General features: G+C 47.7%; 1 protein-coding gene across 1 annotated transcript in view; it reads left to right on the top strand.

The window, feature by feature from the left end:
* Positions 1-27,502, top strand: part of DOC2B (double C2 domain beta) — a 139,774-nt gene that overhangs the window by 93,745 nt on the left and 18,527 nt on the right. The window contains exons 5-6 of the mRNA XM_081844236.1: positions 5,591-5,717; positions 10,940-11,097. Coding sequence (XP_081700362.1) covers positions 5,591-5,717; positions 10,940-11,097 — 285 coding nt within the window. The remainder of the gene's footprint in view (positions 1-5,590; positions 5,718-10,939; positions 11,098-27,502) is intronic.

Genomic DNA, 27,502 nt, shown 5'->3' with positions numbered 1-27,502 from the left:
ATATCTGAAGGGAGGTCCCGTAGAAGATGGAGCAAGCTTATTTTCTGCTGCTCTGGAGGGGAGGGCCCAAACCAATGAGAAGAAGAGTCCATCACCTTCCAAGAATCTTTGATTCCCTTGTTCCTCCTCAGGATCTGACCATCCCCTCCACTGCATCTCCACAGGGCTCATGCCAACTTTACGCATGGAGCCTCAATGGTCAAGCAAGCATGTTTCTTGTGGGCTGTGGGGTGGTGTCCCCCCCCACTACACAAACACACATGTGCACCTCAGAGTCACCAACATGCCGCAAATGGGTTCTGAAGCTAAAAACCCAATTTTAAGTCCCGGAGATAAGGGAGGACTTGGGGATGAGGAAGGTTCACACCGCCAGCCTTGATTTTGATGGCGAGGGGAGAACCCCACTTGAAACTGTCTCCAATTCTAGAGATTTAGACTGCCCTTTTTTATTATTATCTTGCTCCCCCCCCCCACTGCAGAAGCTAGCACCCTCCTTCCCTCATTGGAGATAAACATTATAGAAAGCCAGGGCAGATGAGAACACTCGAAGAGATAAAGAAAAATCCATTTCCCGCTCCTTTTGTTCAAGTTACTGCTGTTTTTTTATTATCCCATGTCTTCACTTGCTTTTATATTAGTCTCCTACTGCCGCCTCCTCTCCTGTTTTAAAAAGGTCTTGCGGGTGGCTGTTCCATCGTGCTCTCATCCACCCATCTCCAGGTACGTCCCACCTGGAGATCAGTGGGAGTCCTTCCCCCTCAAGGGATGGGCATTGGGAGGTCAGAGAACTCTGGCGAAAAATGCTAACAGGTCCAGAAATTTTAAAAAAAACCTCTGTAAAAGAGAATTAAAAGCATGCAAACACCCCTTCGTTGTCTTCAGAGAATGGGCCCAGGCAATGGAGGTAGATGGGAGGGAGGTGGAGTGCTCAAACGGCACATAAAATAAAATGAAATCTGTTAGCTTCCTGCAGAAGACACAGGGCAACCCATGGACCCCTGTGCACACAGGTTGGAGGGAGTCTAGGAGCATGTCGTGGGGAGGGGATGATCCTTTGGGGGATGAGTCCCCATCTGGGAACTGATGAGTGTCTTCCCTTTGGGAAAATAGGTAAAGGTAAAGGGACCCCTGACCATTAGGTCCAGTTGCGGACGACTCTGGGGTTGCGGCGCTCATCTCGCTTTATTGGCCGAAGGAGCCGGCGTACAGCTTCCGGGTCATGTGGCCAGCAGGACTAAGCCGCTTCTGGCAAACCAGAGCAGTGCACAGAAACGGCGTTTACCTTCCCGCCAGTTTACCTACTTGTCTACAAGTTTACCTACTTGCACTTTTTGACGTGCTTTCGAACTGCTAGATTGGCAGTAGCTGGGACCAAGCAACAGGAGCTCACCCTGTCACGGGGATTTGAACCGCCGACCTTCTGATCGGCAAGGCCTAGGCTCTGTGGTTTAACCCACGGCGCCATAGCCGGCAGCAATTTCAGAGTTGGGAGCCCATGCCACGATCTGTCATGCTAAGAGGGAGGCCTGTGGATGAAGCGAGCCAGAGCCTATCCACAGGGTACAGAAGACTTACTTACCAAGAGCATCGCGCAGTTCCACTAATCCATTTTGGAGACGTACGTTGGGATCTCAGATTTGTCAAAGGGTCTGGATCTGAACGAGCAGAAGAGGCAGGTGACCCCAGTCGGGAGTGGGGGAACTCATACCACGGGGACTCTCCCTATGGCCACCTATATAAGTTGTGTGTCTTTGTTTCCCAAACTGATCCTTTTACAGGGTTTGTATGTATTTTATGCGTTGTGAGTTGCTGCTGTTTTTATCGATTATACTTTAGTAATTATTTATTGCAATTGTTAAGAGTGAATTTCTGTTTAATTGTTGTTTGCTGCTACTTAATTTCTCAGTGCCGCTATTATATTCTAGTGGCCGATTGGATGTTACTTTATTATTTGATGTAAGTTGTTTGTTGCCAAGTTATGTTTTTATGATGACTTTTTGTGTTGGGTCAGATTGTTATATAAAGTGTGTGATCTTTGTTGTTTCTTCAGCCTGTAAGCCGCCTTGCGTGTAGTAATATAGAAAGGTGATATACAAATTAAAAGGGAAAGGAAAGGAGAAAGATGGAGGAGGAAGAAGCTGTCAGGCAGAGCCCCCCCTGGGCTGGGTGTAAGTGAGAAGGGCAGGCAGGTAGAGGCTGGCTGAGGGCAGACAGAGGTCGATGGGGCAGCACCCAGTTTGCCCTAGAGGACCAGCCACTATTGACCTGAGTACACAGGCTGGGCCATGAAGCCCACACAGTCCAGGCCTCCTACAGCCCTCCGTTGCTGCCTGGCCCTCCTCCACACCTGCCACCTGAGGCAGCAGCCAATTCATTCTGCCCAACAACAGAGCCGGGCCCCGTGCAAGGGAGAAGCTCTCCATCTCCATCTCCTGGTCCAAACTAAATAAAAAGTCAATTGCACAGCGAGTGCTTCACCTCCTGATTTAATAAATGCTTTCCCAGGCAGGGTACAATGCCGCTCCGATATCCAGAGTGGTTCTTTCCCCTCTGCAAATGGCTTCTCTCTCACATATACGCCTGCAAACTTTTTGTAATTTTTGTAAGAGGTCTCCCCGCGTTTGTATCGAGTCATTCAGGTTCTCCAATAAGACCCATTTTGGCAGGTCTTGTGTGTGTGTGTGTGTGTGTGTGTGTGTGTGTCCCCTTGTGAGATTCAAATTGGCCCTGGTGGCTGGCTACTATCGTTGTTGTTGTTGTTGTTGTTGTTGTTGTTGTTGTTGTTGTTGTTTAGTCGTTTAGTCGTGTCCAACTCTTTGTGACCCCCTGGACCAGAGCACGCCAGGCACTCCTGTCTTCCACTGCCTCCCACAGTTTGGTCAAACTCATGCTGGTAGCTTCGAGAACACTGTCCAACCATCTTGTCCTTTGTCGTCCCCTTCTCCCTGTGCCCTCCATCTTTCCCAACATCAGGGTCTTTTCCAGGGAGTCTTCTCTTCTCATGAGGTGGCCAAAGTATTGGAGCCTCAGCTTCAGGATCTGTCCTTCCAGTGAGCACTCAGGGCTGATTTCCTTCAGAATGGAGAGGTTTGATCTTCTTGCAGTCCATGGGACTCTCAAGAGTCTCCTCCAGCACCATAATTCAAAAGCATCCATTCTTCGGCCATCAGCTTTCTTTATGGTCCAGCTCTCACTTCCATACATCACTACTGGGAAAACCATGGCTTTAACTATACGGACCTTTGTTGGCAAGGTGATGTTTCTGCTGGCTACTATCTTAGTTATTTTCAATTGCTTCTCCTTTCTGCCTGTCTGTCTTTCCCCCCTGGCTCCTTAGCACCAGCTAATAATGAGAGCTTTTGTGAATCTGCTTCGGCTTTGTGGGAGAGGATGATAAAGAGCTTTGCCGAGAAATCCTTGCCAAAGACAGAGGGCCAAGGGGTCTTTAAGAGGTGCCTGCAGAATTAGCCAGGCTCAGTTTGTTTGACTTACGCATTGAGGGCTCGCCTGCCCACTTACGACTCACGTGAAAAGCTTTGTCTCCAGGTGGTTAATTTGGAAAGGTAGAGAATGTTCTGCCAGTTACGGCAGGGTGCCGGGCCTTTGGACTGACCCAGCAGGAATCGTTTGTTCCCATGTTTATTTCTAGTGGGGGTTCTCCCCACAACTACCCTGTGAGGCTGGCAGGTTCCACAGCTATGTGGCCATTTGCCCAACTCCCTGTTACTTTGCACACATTCTCACAAGGTCTTTCGTCTTCCCAGACTTCCCTGGGAAACAAGGCCAGTCACTGTCCAACTTCCAGGAAAATAAACCTGCCGCTCACCACAGGGCTCGGTGTAACACTGAATCATCTCTCATTAGTGCCGAGCTTTGTGGCCCAAGACTCGGCGCACTGAGTTGGGGAGGGGGGCGCAGGCTGGGAAATAACATTATGCCATGGTGATTAAAATAAATTCTGACAGCCTCCCTCATCCAAACGACCCCCCCAGCGCAGAGAGCAGCCCTTTCATCTCCGTCTGCGAAAGGGACTCAATGGGCGACGCTCTCCCTCTTTTCTCACCACCCACACGGCTGTCGCCAATTTGAGACAACCAAGAGAAAGGGGCAGCTGGACCCAAACGTTGCCAGCTGCCGGAGAGACATTTTTGGTCCTGGTTTGACAATTGCAAAGGCTCATCCCCCCTTCTTTCTGCTGCTAAGAGCTTTCCAATGCGTTGGAAACTTCTGGAAGTTGTTCGATGCACTTAGATATTTTTTTTTTTAAGGAAAAAACTGTTTCAGCAACTGCTTGTGATTTATTTGGTGTGGGGAACCGCAAGCTCTGGGGCTAAATCCAGGCCTTTTTATCTAACCTGTGGGGCTCTCCCCAGGCCACACCCCCTCTCCCCAGGCCACACCCCTCGCTGGCCATGCTTTGCACCTTCCTGGGGTGTTTTTGCCTGGCTAGAAATACCGTATGTCCTTGAACTCTGGTAACACCTCTTACCTGCCTGGATGGTTGATATGAAACAGTGCGTGCGTGTGTGTGTATGTGTGTGTGTGTGTGTGTGTGTAGAACGATAAAATAGACATTCATTGCTTTACTCACTTTGCTCTTGGCCCCTCCCACCATTGGCATGTGGCCCTCGGAAAGTCACTGGGAAGGAAACATCGCTTCTTGTTGTGAGCATTTATTTATTTATTATTACCTTTCCCCCATTCCAACAGGCCATAGCAGGTCCCGCGGTCAAGAAGGCTGTTTCTGCACATGCCGTAGAGGGGGCAGATAATAAAATAATAATGACAATAATAATAATTTATTTGTACCCTGCCCATCTGACTGGGTTTCCCCAGCCACTCTGGGTGGCTTCCAACAAAGATTAAAGATACATAAAAATGTCACACATTAAAAACTTCCCTAAATGGGGCCTCATCCACCTGGGAAGGGAGCCCATCTAGGGGAAGGAAAACTCTGACCCTAAACCTTGTGGGATATCTTTGGGAGAAGATAAGGCTAAGGAATAAACCCTACACAAATCCGGAGTGGAAGAAGGAGGAGGAGGAGGAGGAGGAGGAGGAGGAGGAGAAGAAGAAGAAGAAGAAGAGTAGGAGGAGGAGTTTGGACTTGATATCCCGCCTTTCACTCCCTTTAAGGAGTCTCAAAGCAGCCAACAATCTCCTTTTCCCATCCTCTCCCACAACAAACACTCTGTGAGGTGAATGAGGCTGAGAGACTTCAGAGAAGTGTGACTAGCCCAAGGTCACCCAGCAGCTGCATGTGGAGGAGCGGAGATGCGAACCCGGTTCCCCAGATTACGAGTCTACTGCTCTTAACCACTACACCACACTGGAGTCCCAAAGGCAGTTGGATGGTGCCATATATGCCTCCTTCCAGCAACTCCTGCAGCCAGACATCTTGGTCTGCTTTCCTTTGAACCCCATCAGTGAGGCCGAGACGAGGGTCTTGTATTCTGGGCAAATGGGGGTGTGCCGCAATGGCCCCCTCTGCCTCAGGGGAGGACCAGCCCCACTGCAACACTTCCCTGGCTGGCTAAACCATTTCTCCTGCCCATTCACCTTTCTGCTCTTTCCCTGTTCTCTCTTTCAGAATCTCTGTTTGTGACGAGGACAAATTCCGCCACAACGAGTTCATCGGAGAAACGAGGATCCCTTTGAAGAAACTAAAGCCCAACCAGACCAAGAAGTTCTACATCTGCCTGGAGAAGCAACTGCCGGTGAGTGAGTTTAGGAAAGCACATCACTAGTAGCTGGTGGTAACGCGACATAGGCTATCTGCAGCTGGGTAAAGCTATCTACCGTATTTTTCACTCTATAAGACACACCAGACCACAAGACGCACCTAGTTTTTGGAGGAGGAAAACAAGAAAAAAAATATTCTGAATCTCAGAAGCCAGAACAGCAAGAGGAATCGCTGTGCAGTGAAAGCAGCAATCCCTCTTGCTGTTCTGGCTTCTGGGATAGCTGCGCAGCCTGCATTCGCTCCATAAGACACACACACATTTCCCCTTACTTTTTAGGGGGGGGGAGTGAGTCTTATAGAGCAAAAAAATATGGTATATTGTAAATCGGGCATTAGAAAAGCACAGCACTGTTAGCAACATAGCTGTCAACTGTTCCCTTTTCTTGCGAGGAATCCTATTCGGAATAAGGGAATTTCCCTTTAAAAAATGGAAACGTTGACAGCTATGGTTAGCAAGACGGTAAATCATTGGGTTTATATGCTGTAAATAGCTCAGGCTGTAGTGCTGATAACAAATCCCCATGAACGGACTTCCGGGTTAGCGCGAACGGCTAATGGCGGATTCCCTCCGAGCTCCGGAGGGAATCGGCTCTACTGAGGACGGGTCTTGCCGTGCCGGCGACACGGGGACCCTCAGAAACCGCAGGCGCGGAAGCCTGCGGACTTGGTGACTCGGTGGGCACCTTAAGCGCCCTCCCCGACCCACGAAGAGCCTTTTTAAAGGCTGCGGAGAGGGTACGGAGAGTGGCGTGGTGCTGAGAGTAGACCGCTACCTCAGTGGAGTGAAGCCGCAAGCCATGGCCGGAGAGCGCTGACTTTCTTCCCAAAATTTGGACTGGATAACAAAGGACCCGTGAGTAGTGGAATTTGGACTTTAAAAATTTTATCCTGTGAATTCGGCACGATCGGGGGATGTGTTAAAGGGAAGTCCGCACCCCCTCTACTTATAGACGATTTAAAGCAAGGAACGGAGAATTAAGGCGGAATGAATACTGTTTTGATGATTTAAAAGTTTTTCACAAATTTGATAGAAGAAGATTTTGTGCTGGAGAGAAAGGGAATTTTGGAACTTTGTGTGTAATCCCCCCCAAAAACCCGGGAGTGTCCTATTTGGGTGCCGGAGGAAGAAGTGAAAGGAGTTTGACAGCTGTCAAAGAAGCTGTCAAACGGGCGGACAAAGTAAAGAATTTTGTTATTTGACAACTCTTGGAATTAAAGCTGATACATTTGGACTGAGGCGATTGGAAACAAAGTATTGATAATAACAAAGTAACAGATTATTGGAAAAGGACTACTAAATAACTGAAAGCCCCCTAGGGGGAATTAGTGACATTACAATGGCTGCAGAGGGAAAATTACTGGTGGAGATAGAAAAAATGTTCTTTCTCGTGGGAATCCTGCAGGAGCAGAGTATGGCTTTGAGTAAAGTTTTTATGACCTTGAATTCTGAAACAAACAACTCTGCTGAATGCACAAAGGAGACGCATGATAAAAACTCTGCAGCTGAGCAGGAAGAGATGCCTTTGGAATTGACAGAGAAGAAAGAAGGAGTTCAGACACTACAAGTGGAAAATATCAACCAGGAATCTGCATTGTTAGAGTATGAGCAAGAAGACCTTTGGATTACAAACCTGCGAAAGATGAGAAAGAAGAAGAGAGAAGTCCCTGGAGTACTTGGAATATTAAAACTAAAAAGAATAAAGCAACATGATTGGGACTTTCCTCTTGAGTATGGAAAACTAGATGGTCTTTCGCAGCAAACACTCTTTAACATTCTGGATGAAAGAAAATATGATGTGACTCTGACTGAACTCTTTCGGGGTCTTAGGACCAACAAAGAGGACTACCAACATAGTTGGCAGAGAGGGACTGACAGAGAATCAGACGCCTCGGACGTGAGGAATCCGGGCTAAGAACTATTTTTTGTTTTTTGTTTTTTAGACATTTGTCTGGGAAGGGACAGAAACCGGGGCAGGGGGGGGAGAGAATAGAACTATAAAATGTTTTGTTTTGTTTTACTTGGTCAATGTGACCTATAATTAATATAATAAAGGGAAAATTTGTGGAGGGGAAGTTAGATCGACCTTAAAAAAAAAGAAATTAATGATTATAAGAGAATTGGATAAGTTGAATATAGATAAACAAAAAGAATTTAATTTTTAAAAACAATACGAATATCTTTAAGAGGTTAGGTAAGAACTTGCTGAATTAATTTTGGAACTGGGATGTAAGAGGAGGGGGTGGGGGGAAGTCAATGAAAGTGGGTAAAGAAAATTAGGGTATGTAATTGTATTTGTGTGTTTGTGTGTTCTTGTCTTTGTGTGTGTGTTTGTTGTTATAAAATGTAAAAACCCAATAAAAATTATTTAAAAAAACAAAACAAAACAAATCCCCATGAACACAGTGAGGCTTACTTAAGAGTAAACATGCATATGGCTCAGTGGCACAGGATTTTGTGATGGCGTATCCAGGACTGACAGGCTGAAGACCTACAAACCTAGATCAAACTATTACAGAATCTTAGTTCATCTGAAACTTTGAAGAGCCACCACAAGTCCACGTAGACCATACTAAGCTGGACGGACCAATGGTCAGTGAAAGACAACTTCCTATCAGCCCTTAATTCAGAACCACGGGGGCTAGAATCTTGCTCTGTGTTTAGAGGGGAAGAACCAGATGTTCTGCACACAGCCCAAGCAATTCACAGCTTTGCCTTCCCCCATACCCTACCCCTTTCTTTCTGCAAAATAAAAATTACCCATCGCCAAGTTAGGCCCTGTCAACTCGAATTCCGATGGAAGCCTCTCTCTGAGAGGAAAGACAAAGCCTACTGAGAAAGGAAAGAGAGAGAGAGACGAGGTTTGCAAGCTGCTCATCAACCGCTGATGAGCAATTCCGGGAAAGAGAGGAACATGTAGGTGGAAAAAGTATTCTCCTCCCCTGGGAATAGCAGGCGGGCAGCCTGGCTTGATCTAAGGAGTAGCAAGATTGTCATTTGCTTGAAACCAGGCTGACAGCCAGCAGGTCGCTGTGGGCAGGAGGAAATGTATAGGTGCCCTGCGAACCAAGGGAGCAAGCATGTCTATGCACAAATTGAAGATTCTCTTTCCCAACCATCTTGGTGTTTTCAAAAGGAGGTTTGAAACAGGCAAAAATTCAACAGGTGCTGCTTTCCACTCCCTCCCTCGCATCCCATGGCAATTGTTGTGCTGCAGTGAGAGCTGGACCAGTTGAATTTCCTGCTCCTCATCCAGGAGTCAAATGCACAATGTTTTCATTGTGTTGTGAGCTCTCTTTAGAGAGGTAATACTCTGAAATGTTCCTTGTAAATATATATAAAAAAAAATTACAGGGAGGAAGGTCTCTCCTGACATCTTCTGTAATTCCGGGATGTCCCGGGGAAATCGGGACTCTTGAAGGATCTGAAAACGCTCAAGGGAGGGGAATAGCCAGGGAGGGGAATAGCCAAGGGAGAGTTTGGAGAGCAAGGCAGAAAGGTCCAGAGGGCCACATTTGTGCTGCTGTGTCAAGGGCTTTGCTTGAATGTGGACAGTCTAGGACTGTGCCTCAGCACCCCCTGCAGGCTCTAAATGGAACGGAGGATGTGTGCAATGTGGCAGGCAGGATGAAGATGCTCACTGATAGTCCAGGATAGTCCAGGATGAAACTCCCTGATTGGCCAGAACGGGCAAGATGCTGAAGCTCCCTGATTGGCCAGAACGGGCAAGATGCTGAAGCTCCCTGATTGGCCAGAACGGGCAAGATGCTGAAGCTCCCTGATTGGCCAGAACGGGCAAGATGCTGAAGCTCCCTGATTGGCCAGAACGGGCAAGATGCTGAAGCTCCCTGATTGGCCAGAACGGGCAAGATGCTGAAGCTTCCTGATTGGACAGCTGCTGTGGTTTCCTTCTCCCTTCCATTTCCCTATATATTTGCAATCAGATCTTTTTATAATTGGAGACCCGAAAGTTTGCTTTCTCAGCAGCAGCGCTGAGAAACCCTGTCCAAAAGAGGTGAAAAACTTGAAGGGGCGGTGCAGAGAGGGTACAAATTTCTCCAGGCTGTCAAGGAAGGCCTGGCCTCAGCCGATCCCGTGCGGTTCGCCTCTTCCAGTTCAGCGGCGGGCAGGCGAGGGATCCTGATTGGATCTGACACTCCCTTAAACATTCAATCGGCTGTTATTTGTGCTGCTTTTAATCCTGACTCTGCATTGACAGTAATGAGTGCATCGTAATCCCGGCGAACAAATGAATGGTGTCAGGCTGGCTGCTCAGCAATTTATTGTCCTAAGAGGTGGAGAGACAGGATGAAGGGGGAGGGTGAAATTCAGATTTTCCAATGACTGCATGGGTGACCAGGAAGTGTTTGGCCAGGAACTTTGAATCTCTTCCAAAAGAATAAGGGGGTGCCTTAGGAGGGTATGAACATTCCTGTGGCTAAATTGATTTTTAAAAAGATCAGACCTTCTGGTTGTTTGATTTGTACTTCTTTATTAAATAGATCCTTCCCAACCAACCTCTTGATGGAACTGTAGTACCCATAGCAAATAGGGAGCAGGCTCAAAAAAATGCTGTGCTGCACACCAGCCACTAGAGGGAGACACAGCACAGAAAGTCACATGGGGAGATGCCCCAGACCCCATCTGCACGAGAGATTTAAAGCAGTATCATACCACTTTAAACAATCATAACTTCTCCCCAACCCCCAGAAATTGCAGTTTACTCAGGGTGCTGAAAGCAGGGGCTCTGAAACAGAACTCAAGGCCCTGAAGGACGTTCGTATAGAGGGGCAGTCCTTCAAGTAACCTGGTCCCAATCCACTCCTTTTTAAGGCTATATAAAGGTCACTAGCAGCACTTCAAACTGGGCCCATAACCTATTGAAACTGGTGCAAAGTTTGTATGTCAACTGCTGGGTGCCAGCCAGTAACTGGGTGTTGTTGTTTTGCACCGGTGTCCAAACCCTATTTAGACAGCTTATTTACTGAAAGGGTTTTTATCCTGTTCTTCAGCCAAAAAAGGCTCCCAGGGCAACTTACAGACCACTCAAGAAAAGAGGGAGAAGTCCATCTCCTCAATTTACAATCTACAAAAGGCACGGCACAAAAGGAAAACGTATCGGGAGGGAGGAGGAAATAAGTGTGTTTGGTTAAGAGGAAAATAGGAACTGAGTGGAATTGGTTTTATTCTTGTCGCAGATAGACAAAACAGAAGACAAGTCCCTGGAGGAGCGTGGCCGGATCCTTATTTCCCTCAAATACAGCTCCCAAAAGCAAGGCCTGCTGGTGGGCATCATCCGCTGTGCCCATTTGGCTGCCATGGATGCCAATGGATACTCAGACCCCTACGTGAAAACGTGAGTAGCCTCCGTGCAAGTTTGGAGTGGCCAAGTGATTTTTCACCTGGTGATGCCCAGAATACTGGCTTCCAAAGACCTCTAGTGCAGGGGGGTGGAGTAGATGACCCTTTGGGTCCCTTACAACTCTACAAACCTTCAACCTGTGGGCATCATTAGGCGTTCCAGGCCTCCCCACATTAACATGAATGGTATTTTGTTGCGGGGGAATGGCACCATCCAGGCAAGACTTTAGGGGAGGCACACACCCCATGTGCTGGTCCAGGGGCTACCGAGAGGCGAGGTCCGAGTCCAGTCCGAGGTCGAGGGTGTGGTATGGAGGCTGTCCGTCAAAGCTGAAGTTGGGTCCAAGGCAGGGAGTCGGGTGAGGTCAGGAACTCTGGCAGAAGAGCAGGACAGGGTGCTGGCAGGAACAGGCTACCAACAATGTTGCTCCCGCAACCTGGGACTGGGGCTGGCTGGCTTTTATCTGCCCCGAGGCATAGGGCAGCCCCGGTCCACAGGTGACTCGCCTTTCTTGGCCTGGAGGCGAGCACTCCTCCTGCGGGAACTTAGTTCCCTCCGCCTCTCTGCCCTGAGCCTCTGCAGCTCAGGAGAGGCTGGAGGGTTACTGGACCCAAAGGCAACCTCAGCTTCCCCTGACAGGGCTGAGAGTGGAGCACCTGCAGGCAATGGGTCCTCCATCACCTCTGGAGCCAGAGCAGATTCAGCTGGTGCCTGCACCTGAGGATCCAGCACAGGTGAGGACCCTTCAGGCTCATGCCCCAGCCCTGGCTCAGCTGGTTCTGGAGGCGGGGACTCCTTTGCAGGCTGGGATTCCTCAGATTCAGCTTCCGAGTCCGAATCCCAGGCCATCACACCTCAAGAGGAAGATCTCCCAGCTCAGCAGAAGGTGGATCCTGGTGCCTTTGGGCAAATGAGGTATTGATCCACCAACCTCACTGTGCCTTCAGCCAGCCCAGCCTGCCTGCCAGTCCAGGGGACTGCCCTGCCTGTTAGTTTCCTCCTCCTTATATTCTCATTGTCACCCCTTGGAGAACTCAGCGGGGAGGAGGATGGTGGAAAGACTAGAAGGAGCCTTTCACTGGCTCTGCAGCGCCCCCTGCTGTTGGGCTCCCTGCCTTCCAGCCTATCATTCCCAACGGGGAATAAACTAGAACCAGGTGGCTCTGCCTGTCTGGCTCCACCTTCTGTTGGTTGCAGGAAATGCAGTCTATTAATAAACGAATACATACAGCCATTAGCCACACAGACACACATACCCGGTGTGCCTATTTTTGTGTTTTGAGAACCTGGCTTAAGTTATCCCATTGGTGGAGAAATGATTAGCTTCCTCAGAGCTGCAAACACACACTGCGTGAAGTCCCCAAGCTCATTGTTATTCCGTTCCAGGCTCCAGCTGTTACCCGGGACCCGTGATGTTTCGATATGAATTTCTTGGAGGTTTAAAAAAACAACAACCATCTTCATTGAATAGATATTGCAAATGTTTACATGCAGGAAATCACATTTGGCTGTGTTCCTTCAGGTCACATAGCACACTATTAAGTGGTGGTGGAAAAGGAATTGTGATCATTGTTGCTGCTGCTGCTGCTATTATTATTATTACATCTATATCCCATCTTTCCTCCAAGGACCTCAAGGTGGGAGATGCAGGTCTCCCCGTGCCCCATTTTATCTTCACAACAACCCTGTGAGGTAGGGTAGGCTGAGAAATGGGAGCAGGCCCAAAATCATCTGGTCAGCTTCATGGTTGAGGGGAACCCAAGTCTCTCTGGTACCAGTCTGGCAGGTTTGCATTTTAATGCAGGCCTACCTAATTCATGGGACGCGGGTGGTGCTGCGGGTTAAACCACAGAGCCTAGGACTTACTTGCCAATCAGAAGGTCGGCGGTTCGAATCCCCGCAATGTGGTGAGCTCCCGTTGCTCAGTCCCAGCTCCTGCCAACCTAGCAGTTTGAAAGCACGTCAAAGTGCAAGTAGATAAATAGGTACCGCTCCGGCAGGAAGGTAAACAGCGTTTCCATGCGCTGCTCTGGTTTGCCAGAAGCAGCTTAGTCATGCTGGCCACAGGACCCGGAAGCTGTACACCGGCTCCCTCGGCCAGTAAAGCGAGATGAGCGCCGCAACCCCAGAGTCGGTCACGACTGGACCTAATGGTTAGGGGTCCCTTTACCTTTACCTTTACCTTTATCTAATTCATACTTCTTCCTCCCCTCCCCCCCCAAAATAAATACATAAACTGAAACATGACCACAGTGGTACCTCGGGTTACATACGCTTCAGGTTACACATTCCGCTAACCCAGATATAGTGCTTCAGGTTATGAACTTTGCTTCAGGATCAGTACAGAAATCGTGCTCTGGCAGCACGGTGGCAGCAGGAGGCCCCATTAGCTAAAGTGGTGCTTCAGGTTAAGAACAGTTTCAGGTTAAGAACGGACCTCCGGAACGAATTACAATGGTGCCCCGCAAGACGAACGCCTCGCAAGACGGAAAACCCGCTAGATGAAAGGGTTTTCCGTTTTGGAGGCGCTTCGCAAAGCGAATTTCCCTATGTGCTTGCTTCGCAAGATGAAATGTCTTGCAAGTTCCTGCAGGTGTTTTCCCCTTTTTTCTAAGCCGCTAAGCCGCTTATCAGCTGATCCGCTAAAAGCCGCTAAACCACTAATAGCGCTAATCCGCTAAGCTGTCAATGGGCTTGCTTCGCAAGACAAAAAAACCGCTATACGAAGAGCCTCACGGAACGGATTAATTTCGACTTGCGAGGCACCACTGTAAGTACTTAACCCGAGGTACCACTGTATTATTCAAAATTCACGCCTCTCTGGATTTCACGAGTTCGCCAACTAAATAATACGTACAAACATCCTTGTATTAGAACTGCGTTCTTCAACATTGTGTCCCCAGGCCTTGTTGAAATCTAACTCCCATCATCCTTGACCATTGGCTAAGTTGGCTGTGGATGATGGGAACTTTAGTCCAACTGCACCTGGGATCCCAAAGTTTAAGAACACCGTTTTAGGGGGCAATGGACATTAAGAGGCATGTGTAAGCGAAAGCAACATATAAAATCCATTATACTGGGGGAAATTGCTTGCAGGGGTGTGTAGAGAAATTTGCACTAAAATGCTGACAAATTGTCACGAGTACTTTTTTAAAAAAATGCAGACTGCTGCGGGGATGTGGAGAAGAGAAATTCAGGTCGGGGGAAATGGGAAACCAAAATTGATAGGTTAAAGCATCCCTTCGTGCCAATTATTGATTGATTGCCTTCCGCATGTACATCTCAAGGAGATGTGCATGAAAATAGCAACAGATATCTCAGCACTTAAAACATTCAAACAGTGTGGTATAGTCAGGTAACGTTGTGATCTGGACAATGGCGATTAAAGAAGAAGCAAAAAATGCTTTGCCTTGAACACTCATAGATTCTATATTTGTAATATTTTGTCGGGTCTGGTTTATTTACCAGTCTACAAGCTGAGGCTACTGGGAGCAAACAGGCACTTCCACCAGCAGGCAGCATGGTTTTTGCGGCAGATCCCCAGATCCCCTCTCTTGGTTTCAACTCGATTTGGAAATGTGTGCTTGGTCTTCCTCAATATTAAACACTGCTACTTTTATCCAAGGCACGAGACTCTTTAAGTCTCACACCTGCAAGTCCAGGCACTGCTCAGAGTCCTTTATTTATTTAAATGTGGATATTTATATCCCTTTACCCTTCACTGTGGGACGCGGGTGGCGCTGTGGGTTAAACCACAGAGCCTAGGGCTTGCTGATCAGAAGGTCGGCGGTTTGAATCCCCACGACTGGGTGAGCTCCCGTTGCTCGGTCCCAGCTCCTGCCAACCTAGCAGTTTGAAAGCACATCAAAGTGCAAGTAGATAAATAGGTACCGCTCCGGCGGGAAGGTAAACAGTGTTTCCGTGTGCTGCTCTGGTTCGCCAGAAGCGGCTTAGTCATGCTGGCCACGTGACCCGGAAGCTGTACGCCGGCTCCCTCGGCCAGTAAAGCGAGATGAGCGCTGCAACCCCAGAGTCAGGGGTCCCTTTACCTTTACCCATCACTGTATGTGTTAAAGCAGGGATGTGGCCCTTGAGGCTTTCTGTGTGGCCCTTGGGAATCCCACTCTAGGCCCCTCACCCAGCTCCACCCCCCACCAGCCCTGCATTGCACCTTAATTAAGTATATTTGCCTGGCCAGAAATGTGTCCTTGGATTGTAATAATGCCTTTTCTTGTCCAAATGGTGATTTGTGTGTATAAATCTCTGAATTTTGCCTGGCTGGAATGTAGCCTACAGTGCGCAGGTGAGAGTCACACCCATGGATCCGCCCCTTTTGCCTCTGGCCCCTCCAGCCCTGGGCACATGGGCCCCTGAGAGCCGCCAGTGAAGGAACACCCCCCCCCCAGTCTTGCAAAGATCCCCCCCTCTTTGCGAAAGTTGCACAAGGTGGCTTACATAAGGAACATGACACGCACAAAAAAACCCCCACCGCAAAACGGAATGGAAACCAACAGAGCAATAAATACATTTCAAGAACGCAGTAATAAAACGATGAAGGCAGAATTAAACAAAAGCCCAAGCAGTGTTGAAAAATATCCCCAGCAGCCATAAAACAGCATCCTTGCTTAATTAAAAGCGCCGAGAAAGGAATCCTTCGAGCCTTGCACCTCAAATGAAGCCTGCAAATCTCTGTTCACTTTCCTGGGGTGTCAGCCCCATGGAACGCAGTTTGATTTGTTTCCAAATAGATTTTTAAAAAAATCTTTCTTTATTATTTTTAGATACATAATCAGAACACACACACACAAGGTTAATAAGAACCTTGCATCACCCTGCTCTGGCTTCCCCAACCTGTTGTTCTCCTCCAGCTGTTTCTAGATGTCCTCCAGATATCGGCCTCAGGCAGGATGGCCAGTGGCCAGGAATTATGGGAGTTGTAGTCCAACAGCACTAAAAAACAACAACCTGGAAGTGCTGGGGATTAAAACTGAGGTCTTCCACTGAAATAGAGTCGAGAGTGGATTTCATGCTCTTTATTCAACTCATAGTGGTGAGGAGGAATGGAAGTTCCCCCAGAATGTCTGTTTTATATACATTATTTACACATTGGCCCCACGTGATTGGCTAATTCCGGGATTCTCCTGTAGGCTAATCAGGTTGCGGATTCACTTCCACCTGGAGCTGGATTGGGTAGCTCCTATGGACCAATCAGACTGCTGCATTCTGAATCCTATTGTTCTAGGACCAATCAGACTGCTGCATTTTGGATCCTATTCAACTCAGTACATAACACCCACATTCAAAACATGTGCTCTACCACAAATCTATGGCTGTACCTCTTCTTTAGTCTACTTAAAAGTTTAGTTAGTGGCATAGCTGTCAACCGTCCCTTATTTGGTGGGAAAGTCCCTTATCCCAGCGCTGTGTCCCGCTGCAGTCCCTTATTGATGATGCCCCTTAAATTTCCTGGGTTTCAAATGAAGCAGCTCCTCTCCCTCCCTCCCTGCCGGCCAGGGAGGAGGGAGGCTCCAGCTGTGTTGCTTGGCTGCGTTGCTCATCCAATAAGGAATCTAAGAACGACTGGGGGGTGGAGCTTGCATGCCTTGTGCTGATCAAATTGGCTGCGTTGCCTGGGGACTCGCCTTTGCTCAGCGCTTCCCAGCAAAGAGGTGACAGTGGTTTTCCTTGCTGCATCCCCTTTGCCGGGTTGCTGCGCTGTGGGAACCACCGCTTGAGGCTTCGTTTGGCTGCTGGCTGGGCTTTCTGCCTTTGGGGCTCAGAAGCTGAACATAGCTGTGCTTGGAAAATCCCTTATTTTGGCTGCTGATCCCTTATTTTCGAGGCTGCTGGTCCCTTATTTTCCAATCTGTAAGTTGACAGCTATGGTTAGTGGTAGCCTGTGCCCATAGGAAATGGAGGGGCCAGAAAGCCAATGGACTCTATTCTGCCTGGAGTCCAGTGTTCAGTTCTGGGCACCACAGTTTAAGAAGGGTGTTGATAAGCTGGAAGGTGTGCAGAGGAGGGCAACAAAGATGATCATGGGTGTGGAAACCAAGCCTGATGAGGAGCGCTTGAAGGAGCTGGGTCTGTTTAGCCTGGATAAGATAAGGAGGGATAATCTTGGTTTTTGCTTATAGTACGGAAGTCACTCTGGAAACCATAAAAAGCACATAATGGAAACGGCCACGATCCTGGAGAGGAGTGGGGAGTTGGGAGGACCGTCTCTTCTGTTTTGCACACCTTGCCTTGCTTTCGGCGGGCGGGCCAGGCAGCCCTTTAAAGGCTTTGCGTTCTGTGCCTCGCCTGCCCACGATGTGTTTTGCTGGAGACGATGCAGAAGTTGTGAAGTCGAGTGAGCCTGTGACAAAGAGAGAAGAGAGCAGGGAAGAACGGAGAAGGAACAGATTGGCGGAAGTGAGAAAGCAACAGGAGCTGAATCACGCCAGTTGTTTGCCGTGCACAAGACGGGGGCAGGAGATTTCGTCGCGCAGAAAAAAAAACCACAACCGCCTCAGAGTGCGTCTTAGTTCAGAGTAGCAATTGCATCCTTATGTTCTCAAGGAAAACAAAGTGTTGCTCAGAAGCCCTCAGCCTCTGGAAAAAGCTCGGCGATTAAATGATAATAACCCTTGCAAAAATAAGGCCACAGAAGAAGGCGCAAGACCGCACACACAAAAATAATGGGTGGGTGGGTGTCATTTTCAGGACCAGGGCAAGGGATGTGCCTTTGGGGCAGTTCTTTGGGGGCCACATGCTGGTGGCGTGTGTGTCCGGCAGCAAAAATGTCCTGAACGACACATAAATGACTCTGTAAAACTTAATTTTTTTCTAAACATCTCCATCTGGTCACAAGAGAGTGTTGTAAACAAAATCTGCCCCTTTTCCCTTATGGGGTATTCCAGAGCCCATATAGAGTCCTTACGTAGGTTCCCTATTGGTAGGAGAAAATAACAGAGGCCAACCAGAGAATATTGAGAAGCAAAGCAGCTAGTAAGCCTGATCTTTTTTGATCTGTTGCAACAGGGTGCTCCCCTCACACGCAGGAAAGGAGGAGGAACCACAAACAAAGGTGTGCCTGCCCTTATATAGACATTTTAAATTGCCTTCCCTGGAGCTCAAGGCCACCCCTCCATACATCATACATACATCACAGAAAGGGCGGTCTACAGCAGAAATCTGAGTGCTTTGTTTACCCCGTCTGCCAGGTTACCTGTTTAATGGTCACTTGAATGGATTGCCTAGGGAGCCTGGCCAGTCTTTTATAATGATAAATACTTAGTTCCTGAGCCAGGTCAGGCTCACACCCTATTCATATCTTTAATGTGCCCTTAAGACAGGATTTGTGAAGGAAAAGACAATGGGGAGGCTTTTCCATTTTCCTTTGACCTTGCAGAGAAATAATTGAGGTCAGTTTGGGAATCAAAAATGGTTTCAGGTCGGTCTTCCTGTGCTGATCTATGTACATGCTTGGTTGGTACACTTATGAACATTTAACATATATCTAAGACCTCAAAGAGGGATGCGGGTGGCTAGGACTTGCCAATCAGAAGGTTGTGGTTCGAATCCCTGCGATGGGGTGAGCTCCCATTGCTCGGTCCCTGCTCCTGCTAACCTAGCAGTTCGAAAGCACGTCAGAGTGCAAGTAGATAAATAGGTACCGCTCCGGCGGGAAGGTAGACGGCGTTTCCGTGCGCTGCTCTGGTTCGCCAGAAGTGGCTTAGTCATTCTGGCCACATGGCCACATGACGCCGGCTCCCTCGGCCAGTAAAGCGAGATGAGCACCGCAACCCCAGAGTTGGCCATGACTGGACCTAATGGTCAGGGGTCAAGACGTCAAAATTCCTATCACAAGAGGCAGTATCATAATTCAGGAACACATTCCAGGCGAGAGAAAACACCCAAGGGCACAGAACAAGGCTGGAGCCCAGCAACACTGGGGAGGAGGCACAAACTGCCCCCTCCTTGCTGGCAGACGAGAGATGGAGGAATGTCTTTCTTTGAAAGAGGCATCCACGCCTGAGAGAGGGGAACGCCTCTTCTTTGACCAGGGACAGGGGAACCTGTGGCCCTCCAGCTGTTGCTGGTCTCCAGCTCCCATCAGCCCCAGCAGACAGCATAGCCGGTGACCAGGGATGCTGGGAGTTGGAGTCCAGCGATATCTGCAGGCTCTCGGTTCTCCATCCCTGACACAGAACCGCTTTAGGGTGTTCAGCCGTGGGAGAACAGTGACCACTACTGGATGGTGGTGGAATGGCAACCAGTTGAACCTTTCCCCCCAATATTGCCAATCTTTCTCGTTACAGATAGGTAGCCGTGTTGGTCTGCCATGGTCAAAACAAAATAAAAAAATTCCTTCCAGTAGCACCTTAAAGACCAACTGAGTTAGTTCTAGGTATGAGCTTTCGTGTGCATGCACACTTCTTCAGATACACTGAAACAGAAGTCACCAGACCCTTCTATATAGTGAGAAGGTGGGGAGGGGTATTACTCAGAAGGGTGGTGGGAATGGGTGATTGGCAGATAGCCAATCTCACTATATAGAAATCTCACTATATAGAAAGGTCCGGTGACTTCTGTTTCAGTGTATCTGAAGAAGTGTGCATGCACACGAAAGCTCATACCTAGAACTAACTCAGTTGGTCTTTAAGGTGCTACTGGAAGGAATTTTTTTATTTTGTTTTAATCTTTCTCGTGTATCTGAAGAAGTGTGCATGCACACGAAAGCTCATACCAAGAACTGACTTAGTTGGTCTTTAAGGTGCTACTGGAAGGAATTTGTTTTGTTTTGACTATGGCAGACCAACACGGCTACCTATCTGTAACTTTCTTTCCTTGTTTTCTCTCCTCTCTTTGCTGCTTCCTTCCTCTCCCTCCCCACCCCCACCCCCGTCTGTTTGCCCTGCCTTGCCGAAATTAATTGATCTCATTAAGATATGCAAACGAGGCAGCAGCTGCAGTTTGCCTTTCCTGAGGAGTGTCAATTTCCCCCCATCCCGGCTGCCACCACTTCAGCGGCGTAATCTGGAGATCATATTTACCGAACGAGGATCACGGGCCAAGCTTGCTTCTAGGAATCATAGAGAGTGGAAAGTGGGTCCCCTAGAGGGCATCTAGACCAACCCCGACACGTGTAAATTAAGTCCAAACAGAACCCCCCACGATTTCACTAGAATTCTTTGGAGGTGCAGAAGGTTCCTTCCCCAATCCCAAAATGGGATAATGTGGTTTGGGGGAGTCCAGTTCATAGCTTTTGGAGAGGAGGAGGAGGAGGTCCCTAGCTTCACACTCTACACAGAGGCCAGGGCTGGAAACAGACGCCATTATTTCATTGCAATCTACTTTTTTATCCTGCATTGCAAGGGGTTGGACTACCGTATGTTTCGCCCTATAGGAAGTGTGTGCGCGTGAAGGGGAAGGGGAAAATGAAGGGGAAGTGTGTGTGCGTCCTATGGGGCGAATGCAGGCTTTCGCTGAAGCCTGGAGAGCGAGAGGCGTCGGTGCGCACCAACCCCTCTCGCTCTCCAGGCTTCAGGAAGCTATCCGCAAGCCTTGCAAGCCCGGCGGGAGGTCCTGCCGGGTGCGCAAGGCTTGGGGCGGCAGCCTGCAGACCAAAGCACAGGGCAAGCTGTGGAGCCCACCCCCTGCTTCGGGCAGATGTCGGCAAGCCTTGCGCGCTGGGCTCGCAAGGCTTGAAGGCAGCAGCCTGTTCTGGGGGCTGGGGTCGGGGGAAGCTTGGGCGCCTGGGGGGGAGAAATATTTTTTTTCTTTATTTCCCCCCCCCAAAAAAACCCCTAGGTGCGTCCTATGGGGCAGTGCGTCCTATGGGGCAAAAAATACGGTAGATGACCCCTGTCATCCCTTCCAGCTCTTCTAAGATCTCATCCCTCTTCTAATAATAAAATAAATAATAAAATTGTATTTACATCTCGCCCTCCCCAGCCAAAGCCGGTCTCAGAGCAGCTAACAACAATAAAAGTAACACAGCGTTCTAAAAAAAATCAAATTAATGGCAACCATTGGGCTAGAGTTCTGTGAGGATTACCAAAGGAGGGCGTCAGACTGTGCCTTGGCCAAAGCCCTGGTGGAACAGCTCTAAGGCAGAGTGGGGAACCTCTGGCTGAATCCGGCCCTCTGTGCCTCTCTATCTGGCCCCCAAGACTCTCCCCAGGCCATTTCCTGATCTCGTTTTTTGACAGAATTACAAGCCTGGTAGATGAAGGGAACGCAGTGGATGTGGCCTACCTTGATTTCAGCAAGGCATTTGACAAGGTGCCCCATGATATTCTTGTAAAGAAGCTGGTAAAATGCGGTCTTGACTATGCTACCACTCAGTGGATTTGTAACTGGCTGACTGACCGAACCCAAAGGGTGCTCATCAATGGTTCCTCTTCATCCTGGAGAAGAGTGACTAGTGGGGTGCCACAGGGTTCTGTCTTGGGCCCGGTCTTATTCAATATCTTTATCAACGACTTGGATGATGGACTCAAGGGCATCCTGATCAAATTTGCAGATGACACCAAACTGGGAGGGGTGGCTAACACCCCAGAGGACAGGATCACACTTCAAAACGACCTTGACAGATTAGAGAACTGGGCCAAAACAAACAAGATGAATTTTAATAGGGAGAAATGTAAAGTATTGCACTTGGGCAAAAAAAATGAGAGGCACAAATACAAGATGGGTGACACCTGGCTTGAGAGCAGTACATGTGAAAAGGATCTAGGAGTCTTGGTTGACCACAAACTTGACATGAGCCAACAGTGTGACGCGGCAGCTAAAAAAGCCAATGCAATTCTGGGCTGCATCAATAGGAGTATAGCATCTAGATCAAGGGAAGTAATAGTGCCACTGTATTCTGCTCTGGTCAGACCTCACCTGGAGTACTGTGTCCAGTTCTGGGCACCACAGTTCAAGAAGGACACTGACAAACTGGAACGTGTCCAGAGGAGGGCAACCAAAATGGTCAAAGGCCTGGAAACGATGCCTTATGAGGAACGGCTAAAGGAGCTGGGTATGTTTAGCCTGGAAAAGAGGAGGTTAAGGGGTGATATGATAGCCATGTTCAAATATATAAAAGGATGTCACATAGAGGAGGGAGAAAGGTTGTTTTCTGCTGCTCCAGAGAAGCGGACACGGACCAATGGTTCCAAACTACAAGAAAAAAGATTCCACCTAAACATTAGGAGGAACTTCCTGACAGTGAGAGCTGTTCGACAGTGGAATTTGCTGCCAAGGAGTGTGGTGGAGTCTCCTTCTTTGGAGGTCTTTAAGCAGAGGCTTGACGACCATATGTCAGGAGTACTCTGATGGCGTTTCCTGCTTGGCAGGGGGTTGGACTCGATGGCCCTTGTGGTCTCTTCCAACTCTATGAGTCTATGATTCTATGATTCCCCTCTTTATAAGTCACGTCATTCGCTGGCCCCACTCTATCCCCCACCCACAAGGGCTGGGTCTCTGAACCACCTTGCCCCACCTTGGACGCTTCCTTACAAGCAAGTGCCGCCATCAAGCTAGAAAAAAATACCCCATATGTGCTCTGAGGAGTACCTTGCAGGATCTCTCCCACTCTCCCCCTCCCCCGCCAGTTTCCTCCCCACGACCACCATGTGAGGTAGTGTAGCACCCTGCTTGTGGTTAACGCTTAGCTGGAATGAAATATTCAACGCAGCAATAGAGAAATTAAAATAGTAATTTATTTGTCAGACAAATAAAGAGGCACAGTGGTACATGGTTACCAAGCTCTGGCCTGGCCTCCTGCCATTCTGGCCAGCACTTATATTCCCTTAATCCAGCCCCCTTTGCTCCTCCTGTGGCTGCCTCTGTCCAATCAGCCTGGTTGAAATTCCTATTGGCTGTTTGCTAGAACCAATCACAAAAGATACACCCACAAAAGATACACCCATTTCCTTGCCCTTATATGGGAGACAAAGAGCTATATATAAATGACAAATAAGTAATATATATCTTACATGGAATCTTAATTACCAGCTCACCTCTTGCCCTTCTTGCCCTATTGCCTTCTAAAACAAATGGTTTAATCTTACATTTTATGTTCAACAGATGTCAAGGATCTTGAGTTTCACATCAACATTGAAAGATTTCCTTCATTTAATGTTTCTAAACAAAATGCCTGACAACTATATATCAAGACTGCTTGGATGGCGTCTTCTGTCTGGCAGGGGGGGGGGCTGGTGGCTGACTTAATTTCAGGATAAATACAACTCTTACAACCATATGAAATAAGAATCTAGCATTCCTTAAATCCTTTGCATAATTACATTTAAGCCAATATATTTAAGCTAATATATTTCATACATTTATCATAGGTAGCCTCTTAAAAGAATAAAGCTTTTCAAAGTAAAAAGGAAGGAACTCAATAAAACACAGCTTTTAAAAGAAGCCTCTTCAAAAATGTTCTCTTTTTCTGTCAGCTAAATGTTTTTCCCTTTTGCTCCTGGCCTTTGAACCTTAGAAAGAAGATCTGGCTCATTTTACTGGGAGGCACATTAGTATTATCTTTCCCCATTCCTAATGGTGTTTTCTCAGCCTTGGGGCAGCATATGTAATTTCCCCTTTTTATGACTTTGAGAATTGTTTTTCTACTATAAATCAATGGGGCCCTTCTTGTGTTAGGAGGAAAAACATCTTGCCAAGGTTCTTTTAGGCAGCTGGTCTTTTGCCTGGCATGAAACATTTGAAAATCCTTTTTTAAGCTCATTTTTTAATACAAGCCTTGATTGAAATATATAGAAGCTTTGATAAAAATGCAGGCTTATGATTAGATGCCTCATTCCCCCCTTTCAAGCTCAAGGACCTTCATCCCAAGTGTCCTTGATAGCTTGACCTTCATCATATTCCTGAGGTAAAGCTCTGTATAGGGCCATGATATGAGGTAGAGTTTCATTTGAAACCATCTTGCTAATTGTACTTCTAAAACATGAAATGATACATGGCATCATACATAAAACCAATACTACTACTGTCAAGAAAAACAAGCAAGACAATAGTATCCCTTTGAGTCCTGTGACATTAGGTAACCAATTGGTGAGCCATCCCATATCCCATCCTTCCCATGTTTGTACTGGGACATGTGCTATATTCTCCATCTTTGTGGCCAACACACGGATTGCCTCACCATTATCAGAAATGTTAAAGCAACAGGCATTCCCTGTCAAGTTCAAGACTCCACATAGGCCTCCCTGCCTGGCAAGTACATAATCCATTCCCATTTTCAGCTGCAAAATGGCGGCTCTACTTTCATCCAACTGTTGTGCAATAAGTCTCAAACTCTGGGCCGTTGCATTGGTTACAAGTTCCACTACTGCTTGCAATCGAATTATTCTGTTTAGATTATAAATAGGATCCCGTGCCCCTTGTATGAGCTCACCAGGATTCCAGGAGGCAGGATCATAATAGGCTATAATGCGCTCTGGCGGCCAATCATCAGTACCGCTCCAACTTTGGGTACTTCCTCCTGCTATATGAGAAATATCAGCATTCCTTCGTGTTCGCCTGGCCGAACTAGTAGGCATAATCCACATTGGTGGTAATACCCAACCCAAGAAACAAGTCCCACTCCATTTGGAAGGGAGTTTCTTGTATGCCCATTCTCCACATATCCACCACAACCATCGGGTCTGAGGTTTTTGGTACGGGGAATACAGAAGGCGAAATACCAAAAGGGGTAGAGAGTTCACAGTGCAGTATGTTAGATTGCCTTCTTCTGTCACAGTTATGTTCCACACCACTTTCCATGCATGAATAAAAGGAGGTGCACAGGGCAAGGCATTCCGAGTTCGATAGGTAGTACCGTGTGCCCAGGTATGACTATTCTTCTTATAATCCCAAGTATAGTGACAATGAGAAGAGCCTATCATGGGAGAATCAGCTGCATCTGATGATTTATGTACACAGAATTCCCCTTGTACAGGTATAACTCGTAATGGTTTAGTTGAGTTCCATCCGGGGAAATTCTGTATTTCAGTTTGGTGTGGCATTTCGCTTACCATACCAATGGCATCTAATGGTATCGGTAATAACGGCATACCTCCCTCTGAATCATCTGGCCCAAGAGAGCAAACAAGGCAATTGGTCCTATTTGCAACATTAGCTACCATTTCAGCTAAACCTACCCACATATTGTGGTCATGGCTGAATCCATATTTAGCCAATTTGGTCAGATTCAAGGACCCTTCCCCTTCCCAAGGGATCAGGATTAATAATAAAATCATGTTGATGTCTAGTATATGCATTCCTTCCACAAAAGATTACCTTATTGTGATAGCAAATAATTATTAGCCCCAATATAATTCCCCCAGTGACAGAAATGGGGAACCACCAAGACCAAAACATATATCCCGAGGATCCCCAATGAGTAATATCTCTGATAATTGTTCCACAAGGGGGGCAGTCAATCAATTGTATTAGAGAATCTTTCCGTTCACAGTCGCTGGTTCAGACGCTCCTCAAGCTTCAGGCGTGCGCAGGTCAGCCAGCTTCCAGGTTGTGGCTGCAGCAGGCCGGTCGTCAAATGTTGCCCGTGACCTAGCCCGTTCCCGGTAGGGCTAGATACAGGGGTTTTTGGAGAGAGTTAGTTTTAAAGGATTAGAGGGGTCACCTTTGCACGTCCAACTGCCTTCAGACTTCTTCAAACGAGAGTGATGAATCCAGGGGGTCACCTCAGCTACCTTCACCGCTGTTGGAGTAGAGAGCAAGACGGTGTAAGGTCCACGCCACTTAGGTGCAAGTGGATCGCGTTTCCACTCTTTCACCCATACGCTATCGCCAGCCTGGAACTGATGAATCGGCTCGGCAATGCTGCACGGCGTGCGCTCGAGGGCCCACCTGTTAAGAGAAACAAAAACACGGGAGAGAGATTGCACTTGTTCCTGTGTCACATGGTCTCCTATTTGTTTAAGGTCAGCTGGAATATCCTGAACAAAGGAGGGCGGTCTCCCATACAGGAGCTCAAAAGGTGACAACTTAAGTCTTTTTGTGGGTGCACACCGAACACGAAACAGTGTTATGGGTAACACATCTACCCATCCCAATCCCGTTTCCTGGGTTAATTTTGCCAATTGGGTTTTCAGAGTCCGATTCATTCTTTCAGTTTTCCCTGAACTCTGAGGCCTATATGCTGTATGCAGTCTCCATTTTACTTGTAGGACTCGACATACATCTTGTACTACTTGATCAATGAACGCTGGCCCATTATCACTTCCAATGCATCTAGGTAATCCAAACCTTGGGATCAATTCAGTGAGGAGTCTTTTAGTTACCTCTCGTGCCTTTTCAGTTCGGGTGGGAAAAGCTTCAACCCATCCGGTAAGAGTATCTACAAACACAAGGAGATACTTGAATCCCTTAGAAGGGACCAGCTCTGTGAAGTCCACAATTAGGCTTTCCATGGGGACGTATCCCACATGCTGAATTCCAGGAGGTTGTACCGGTCCCTGCCTGGGATTGTTTTTAGCACAAAGAACACATTTCTGTGAAATGCAAGTTGCTAATTGTGATAGATTAATAATATACAACTTCCGACTGAGACTCTCTCTAGTTGCAGTACCGCCAAGGTGAGTAGATTCATGATAATTTCTTACAATTGTGCCTGCTAGATGATGAGGTACATAAATCCTATTGTCCGGCAGGATCATCCAACCGTCCCTCACAACCGCTCCTTCCTGTTCAGCCCACTTCCTCTCTTCTGGGGTATAGTGAGGTTTAACTTCTTCTGGAACTACCTCTGGTATGAGGGCTGCTATAAATCCTCCCACAGGCTTTTGGGCTGCCTCTCGGGCTGCTTTGTCAGCAGCATGATTTCCTCTGGTTATTGGATCCCTTCCTCGTCCATGACCTTTGCAGTGCATTACAGCAATCTGTTCTGGAGCCCATACTGCTTCTAACAGGATTTCTACTTCAGGTCCATATTTCAAAGCCTTCCCGTGGGCTCCGATTAGACCTCTTTCTTTCCATAGAGCTCCATGTGCATGCAGGGTTAAGAAGGCATATTTTGAATCAGTATAGATGTTTGCCTTACATCCGGCTGCCAATTGCAGAGCTCTAGTTAAACCTATAAGTTCAGCCTTTTGTGCTGAGGTGCCAGCAGGCAAAGCTTCAGCTTCCACAACTTCCTCATTGGTAACCACAGCATATCCTGCTCGTCTGGCACCTTCATGCAGGTAACTGCTACCATCCGTATAATATACAACATCTGGATTTTTCAATGGCTCATCTTTCAGATCAGGTCTACTGGAATAAACTTCATCCATTATTTGGAGACAATCATGTGATTCCTCATCATCTACCTCTGGTAGGGGCAGCAAAGTCGCTGGATTGAGCATATTCACTACTCGTAGATGAATCCTGGGATTTTCACACAATAGGCCTTGGTATCTAGCCA

The sequence above is a fragment of the Podarcis erhardii genome (genome assembly GCF_964252035.2).
Source record: "Podarcis erhardii genome assembly, chromosome: 16".
Lineage (NCBI taxonomy): Eukaryota > Metazoa > Chordata > Lepidosauria > Squamata > Lacertidae > Podarcis > Podarcis erhardii.
The sequence above is the reverse complement of the archived record's forward strand: the minus strand, read 5'-3'. Positions and strand labels throughout refer to the sequence as shown.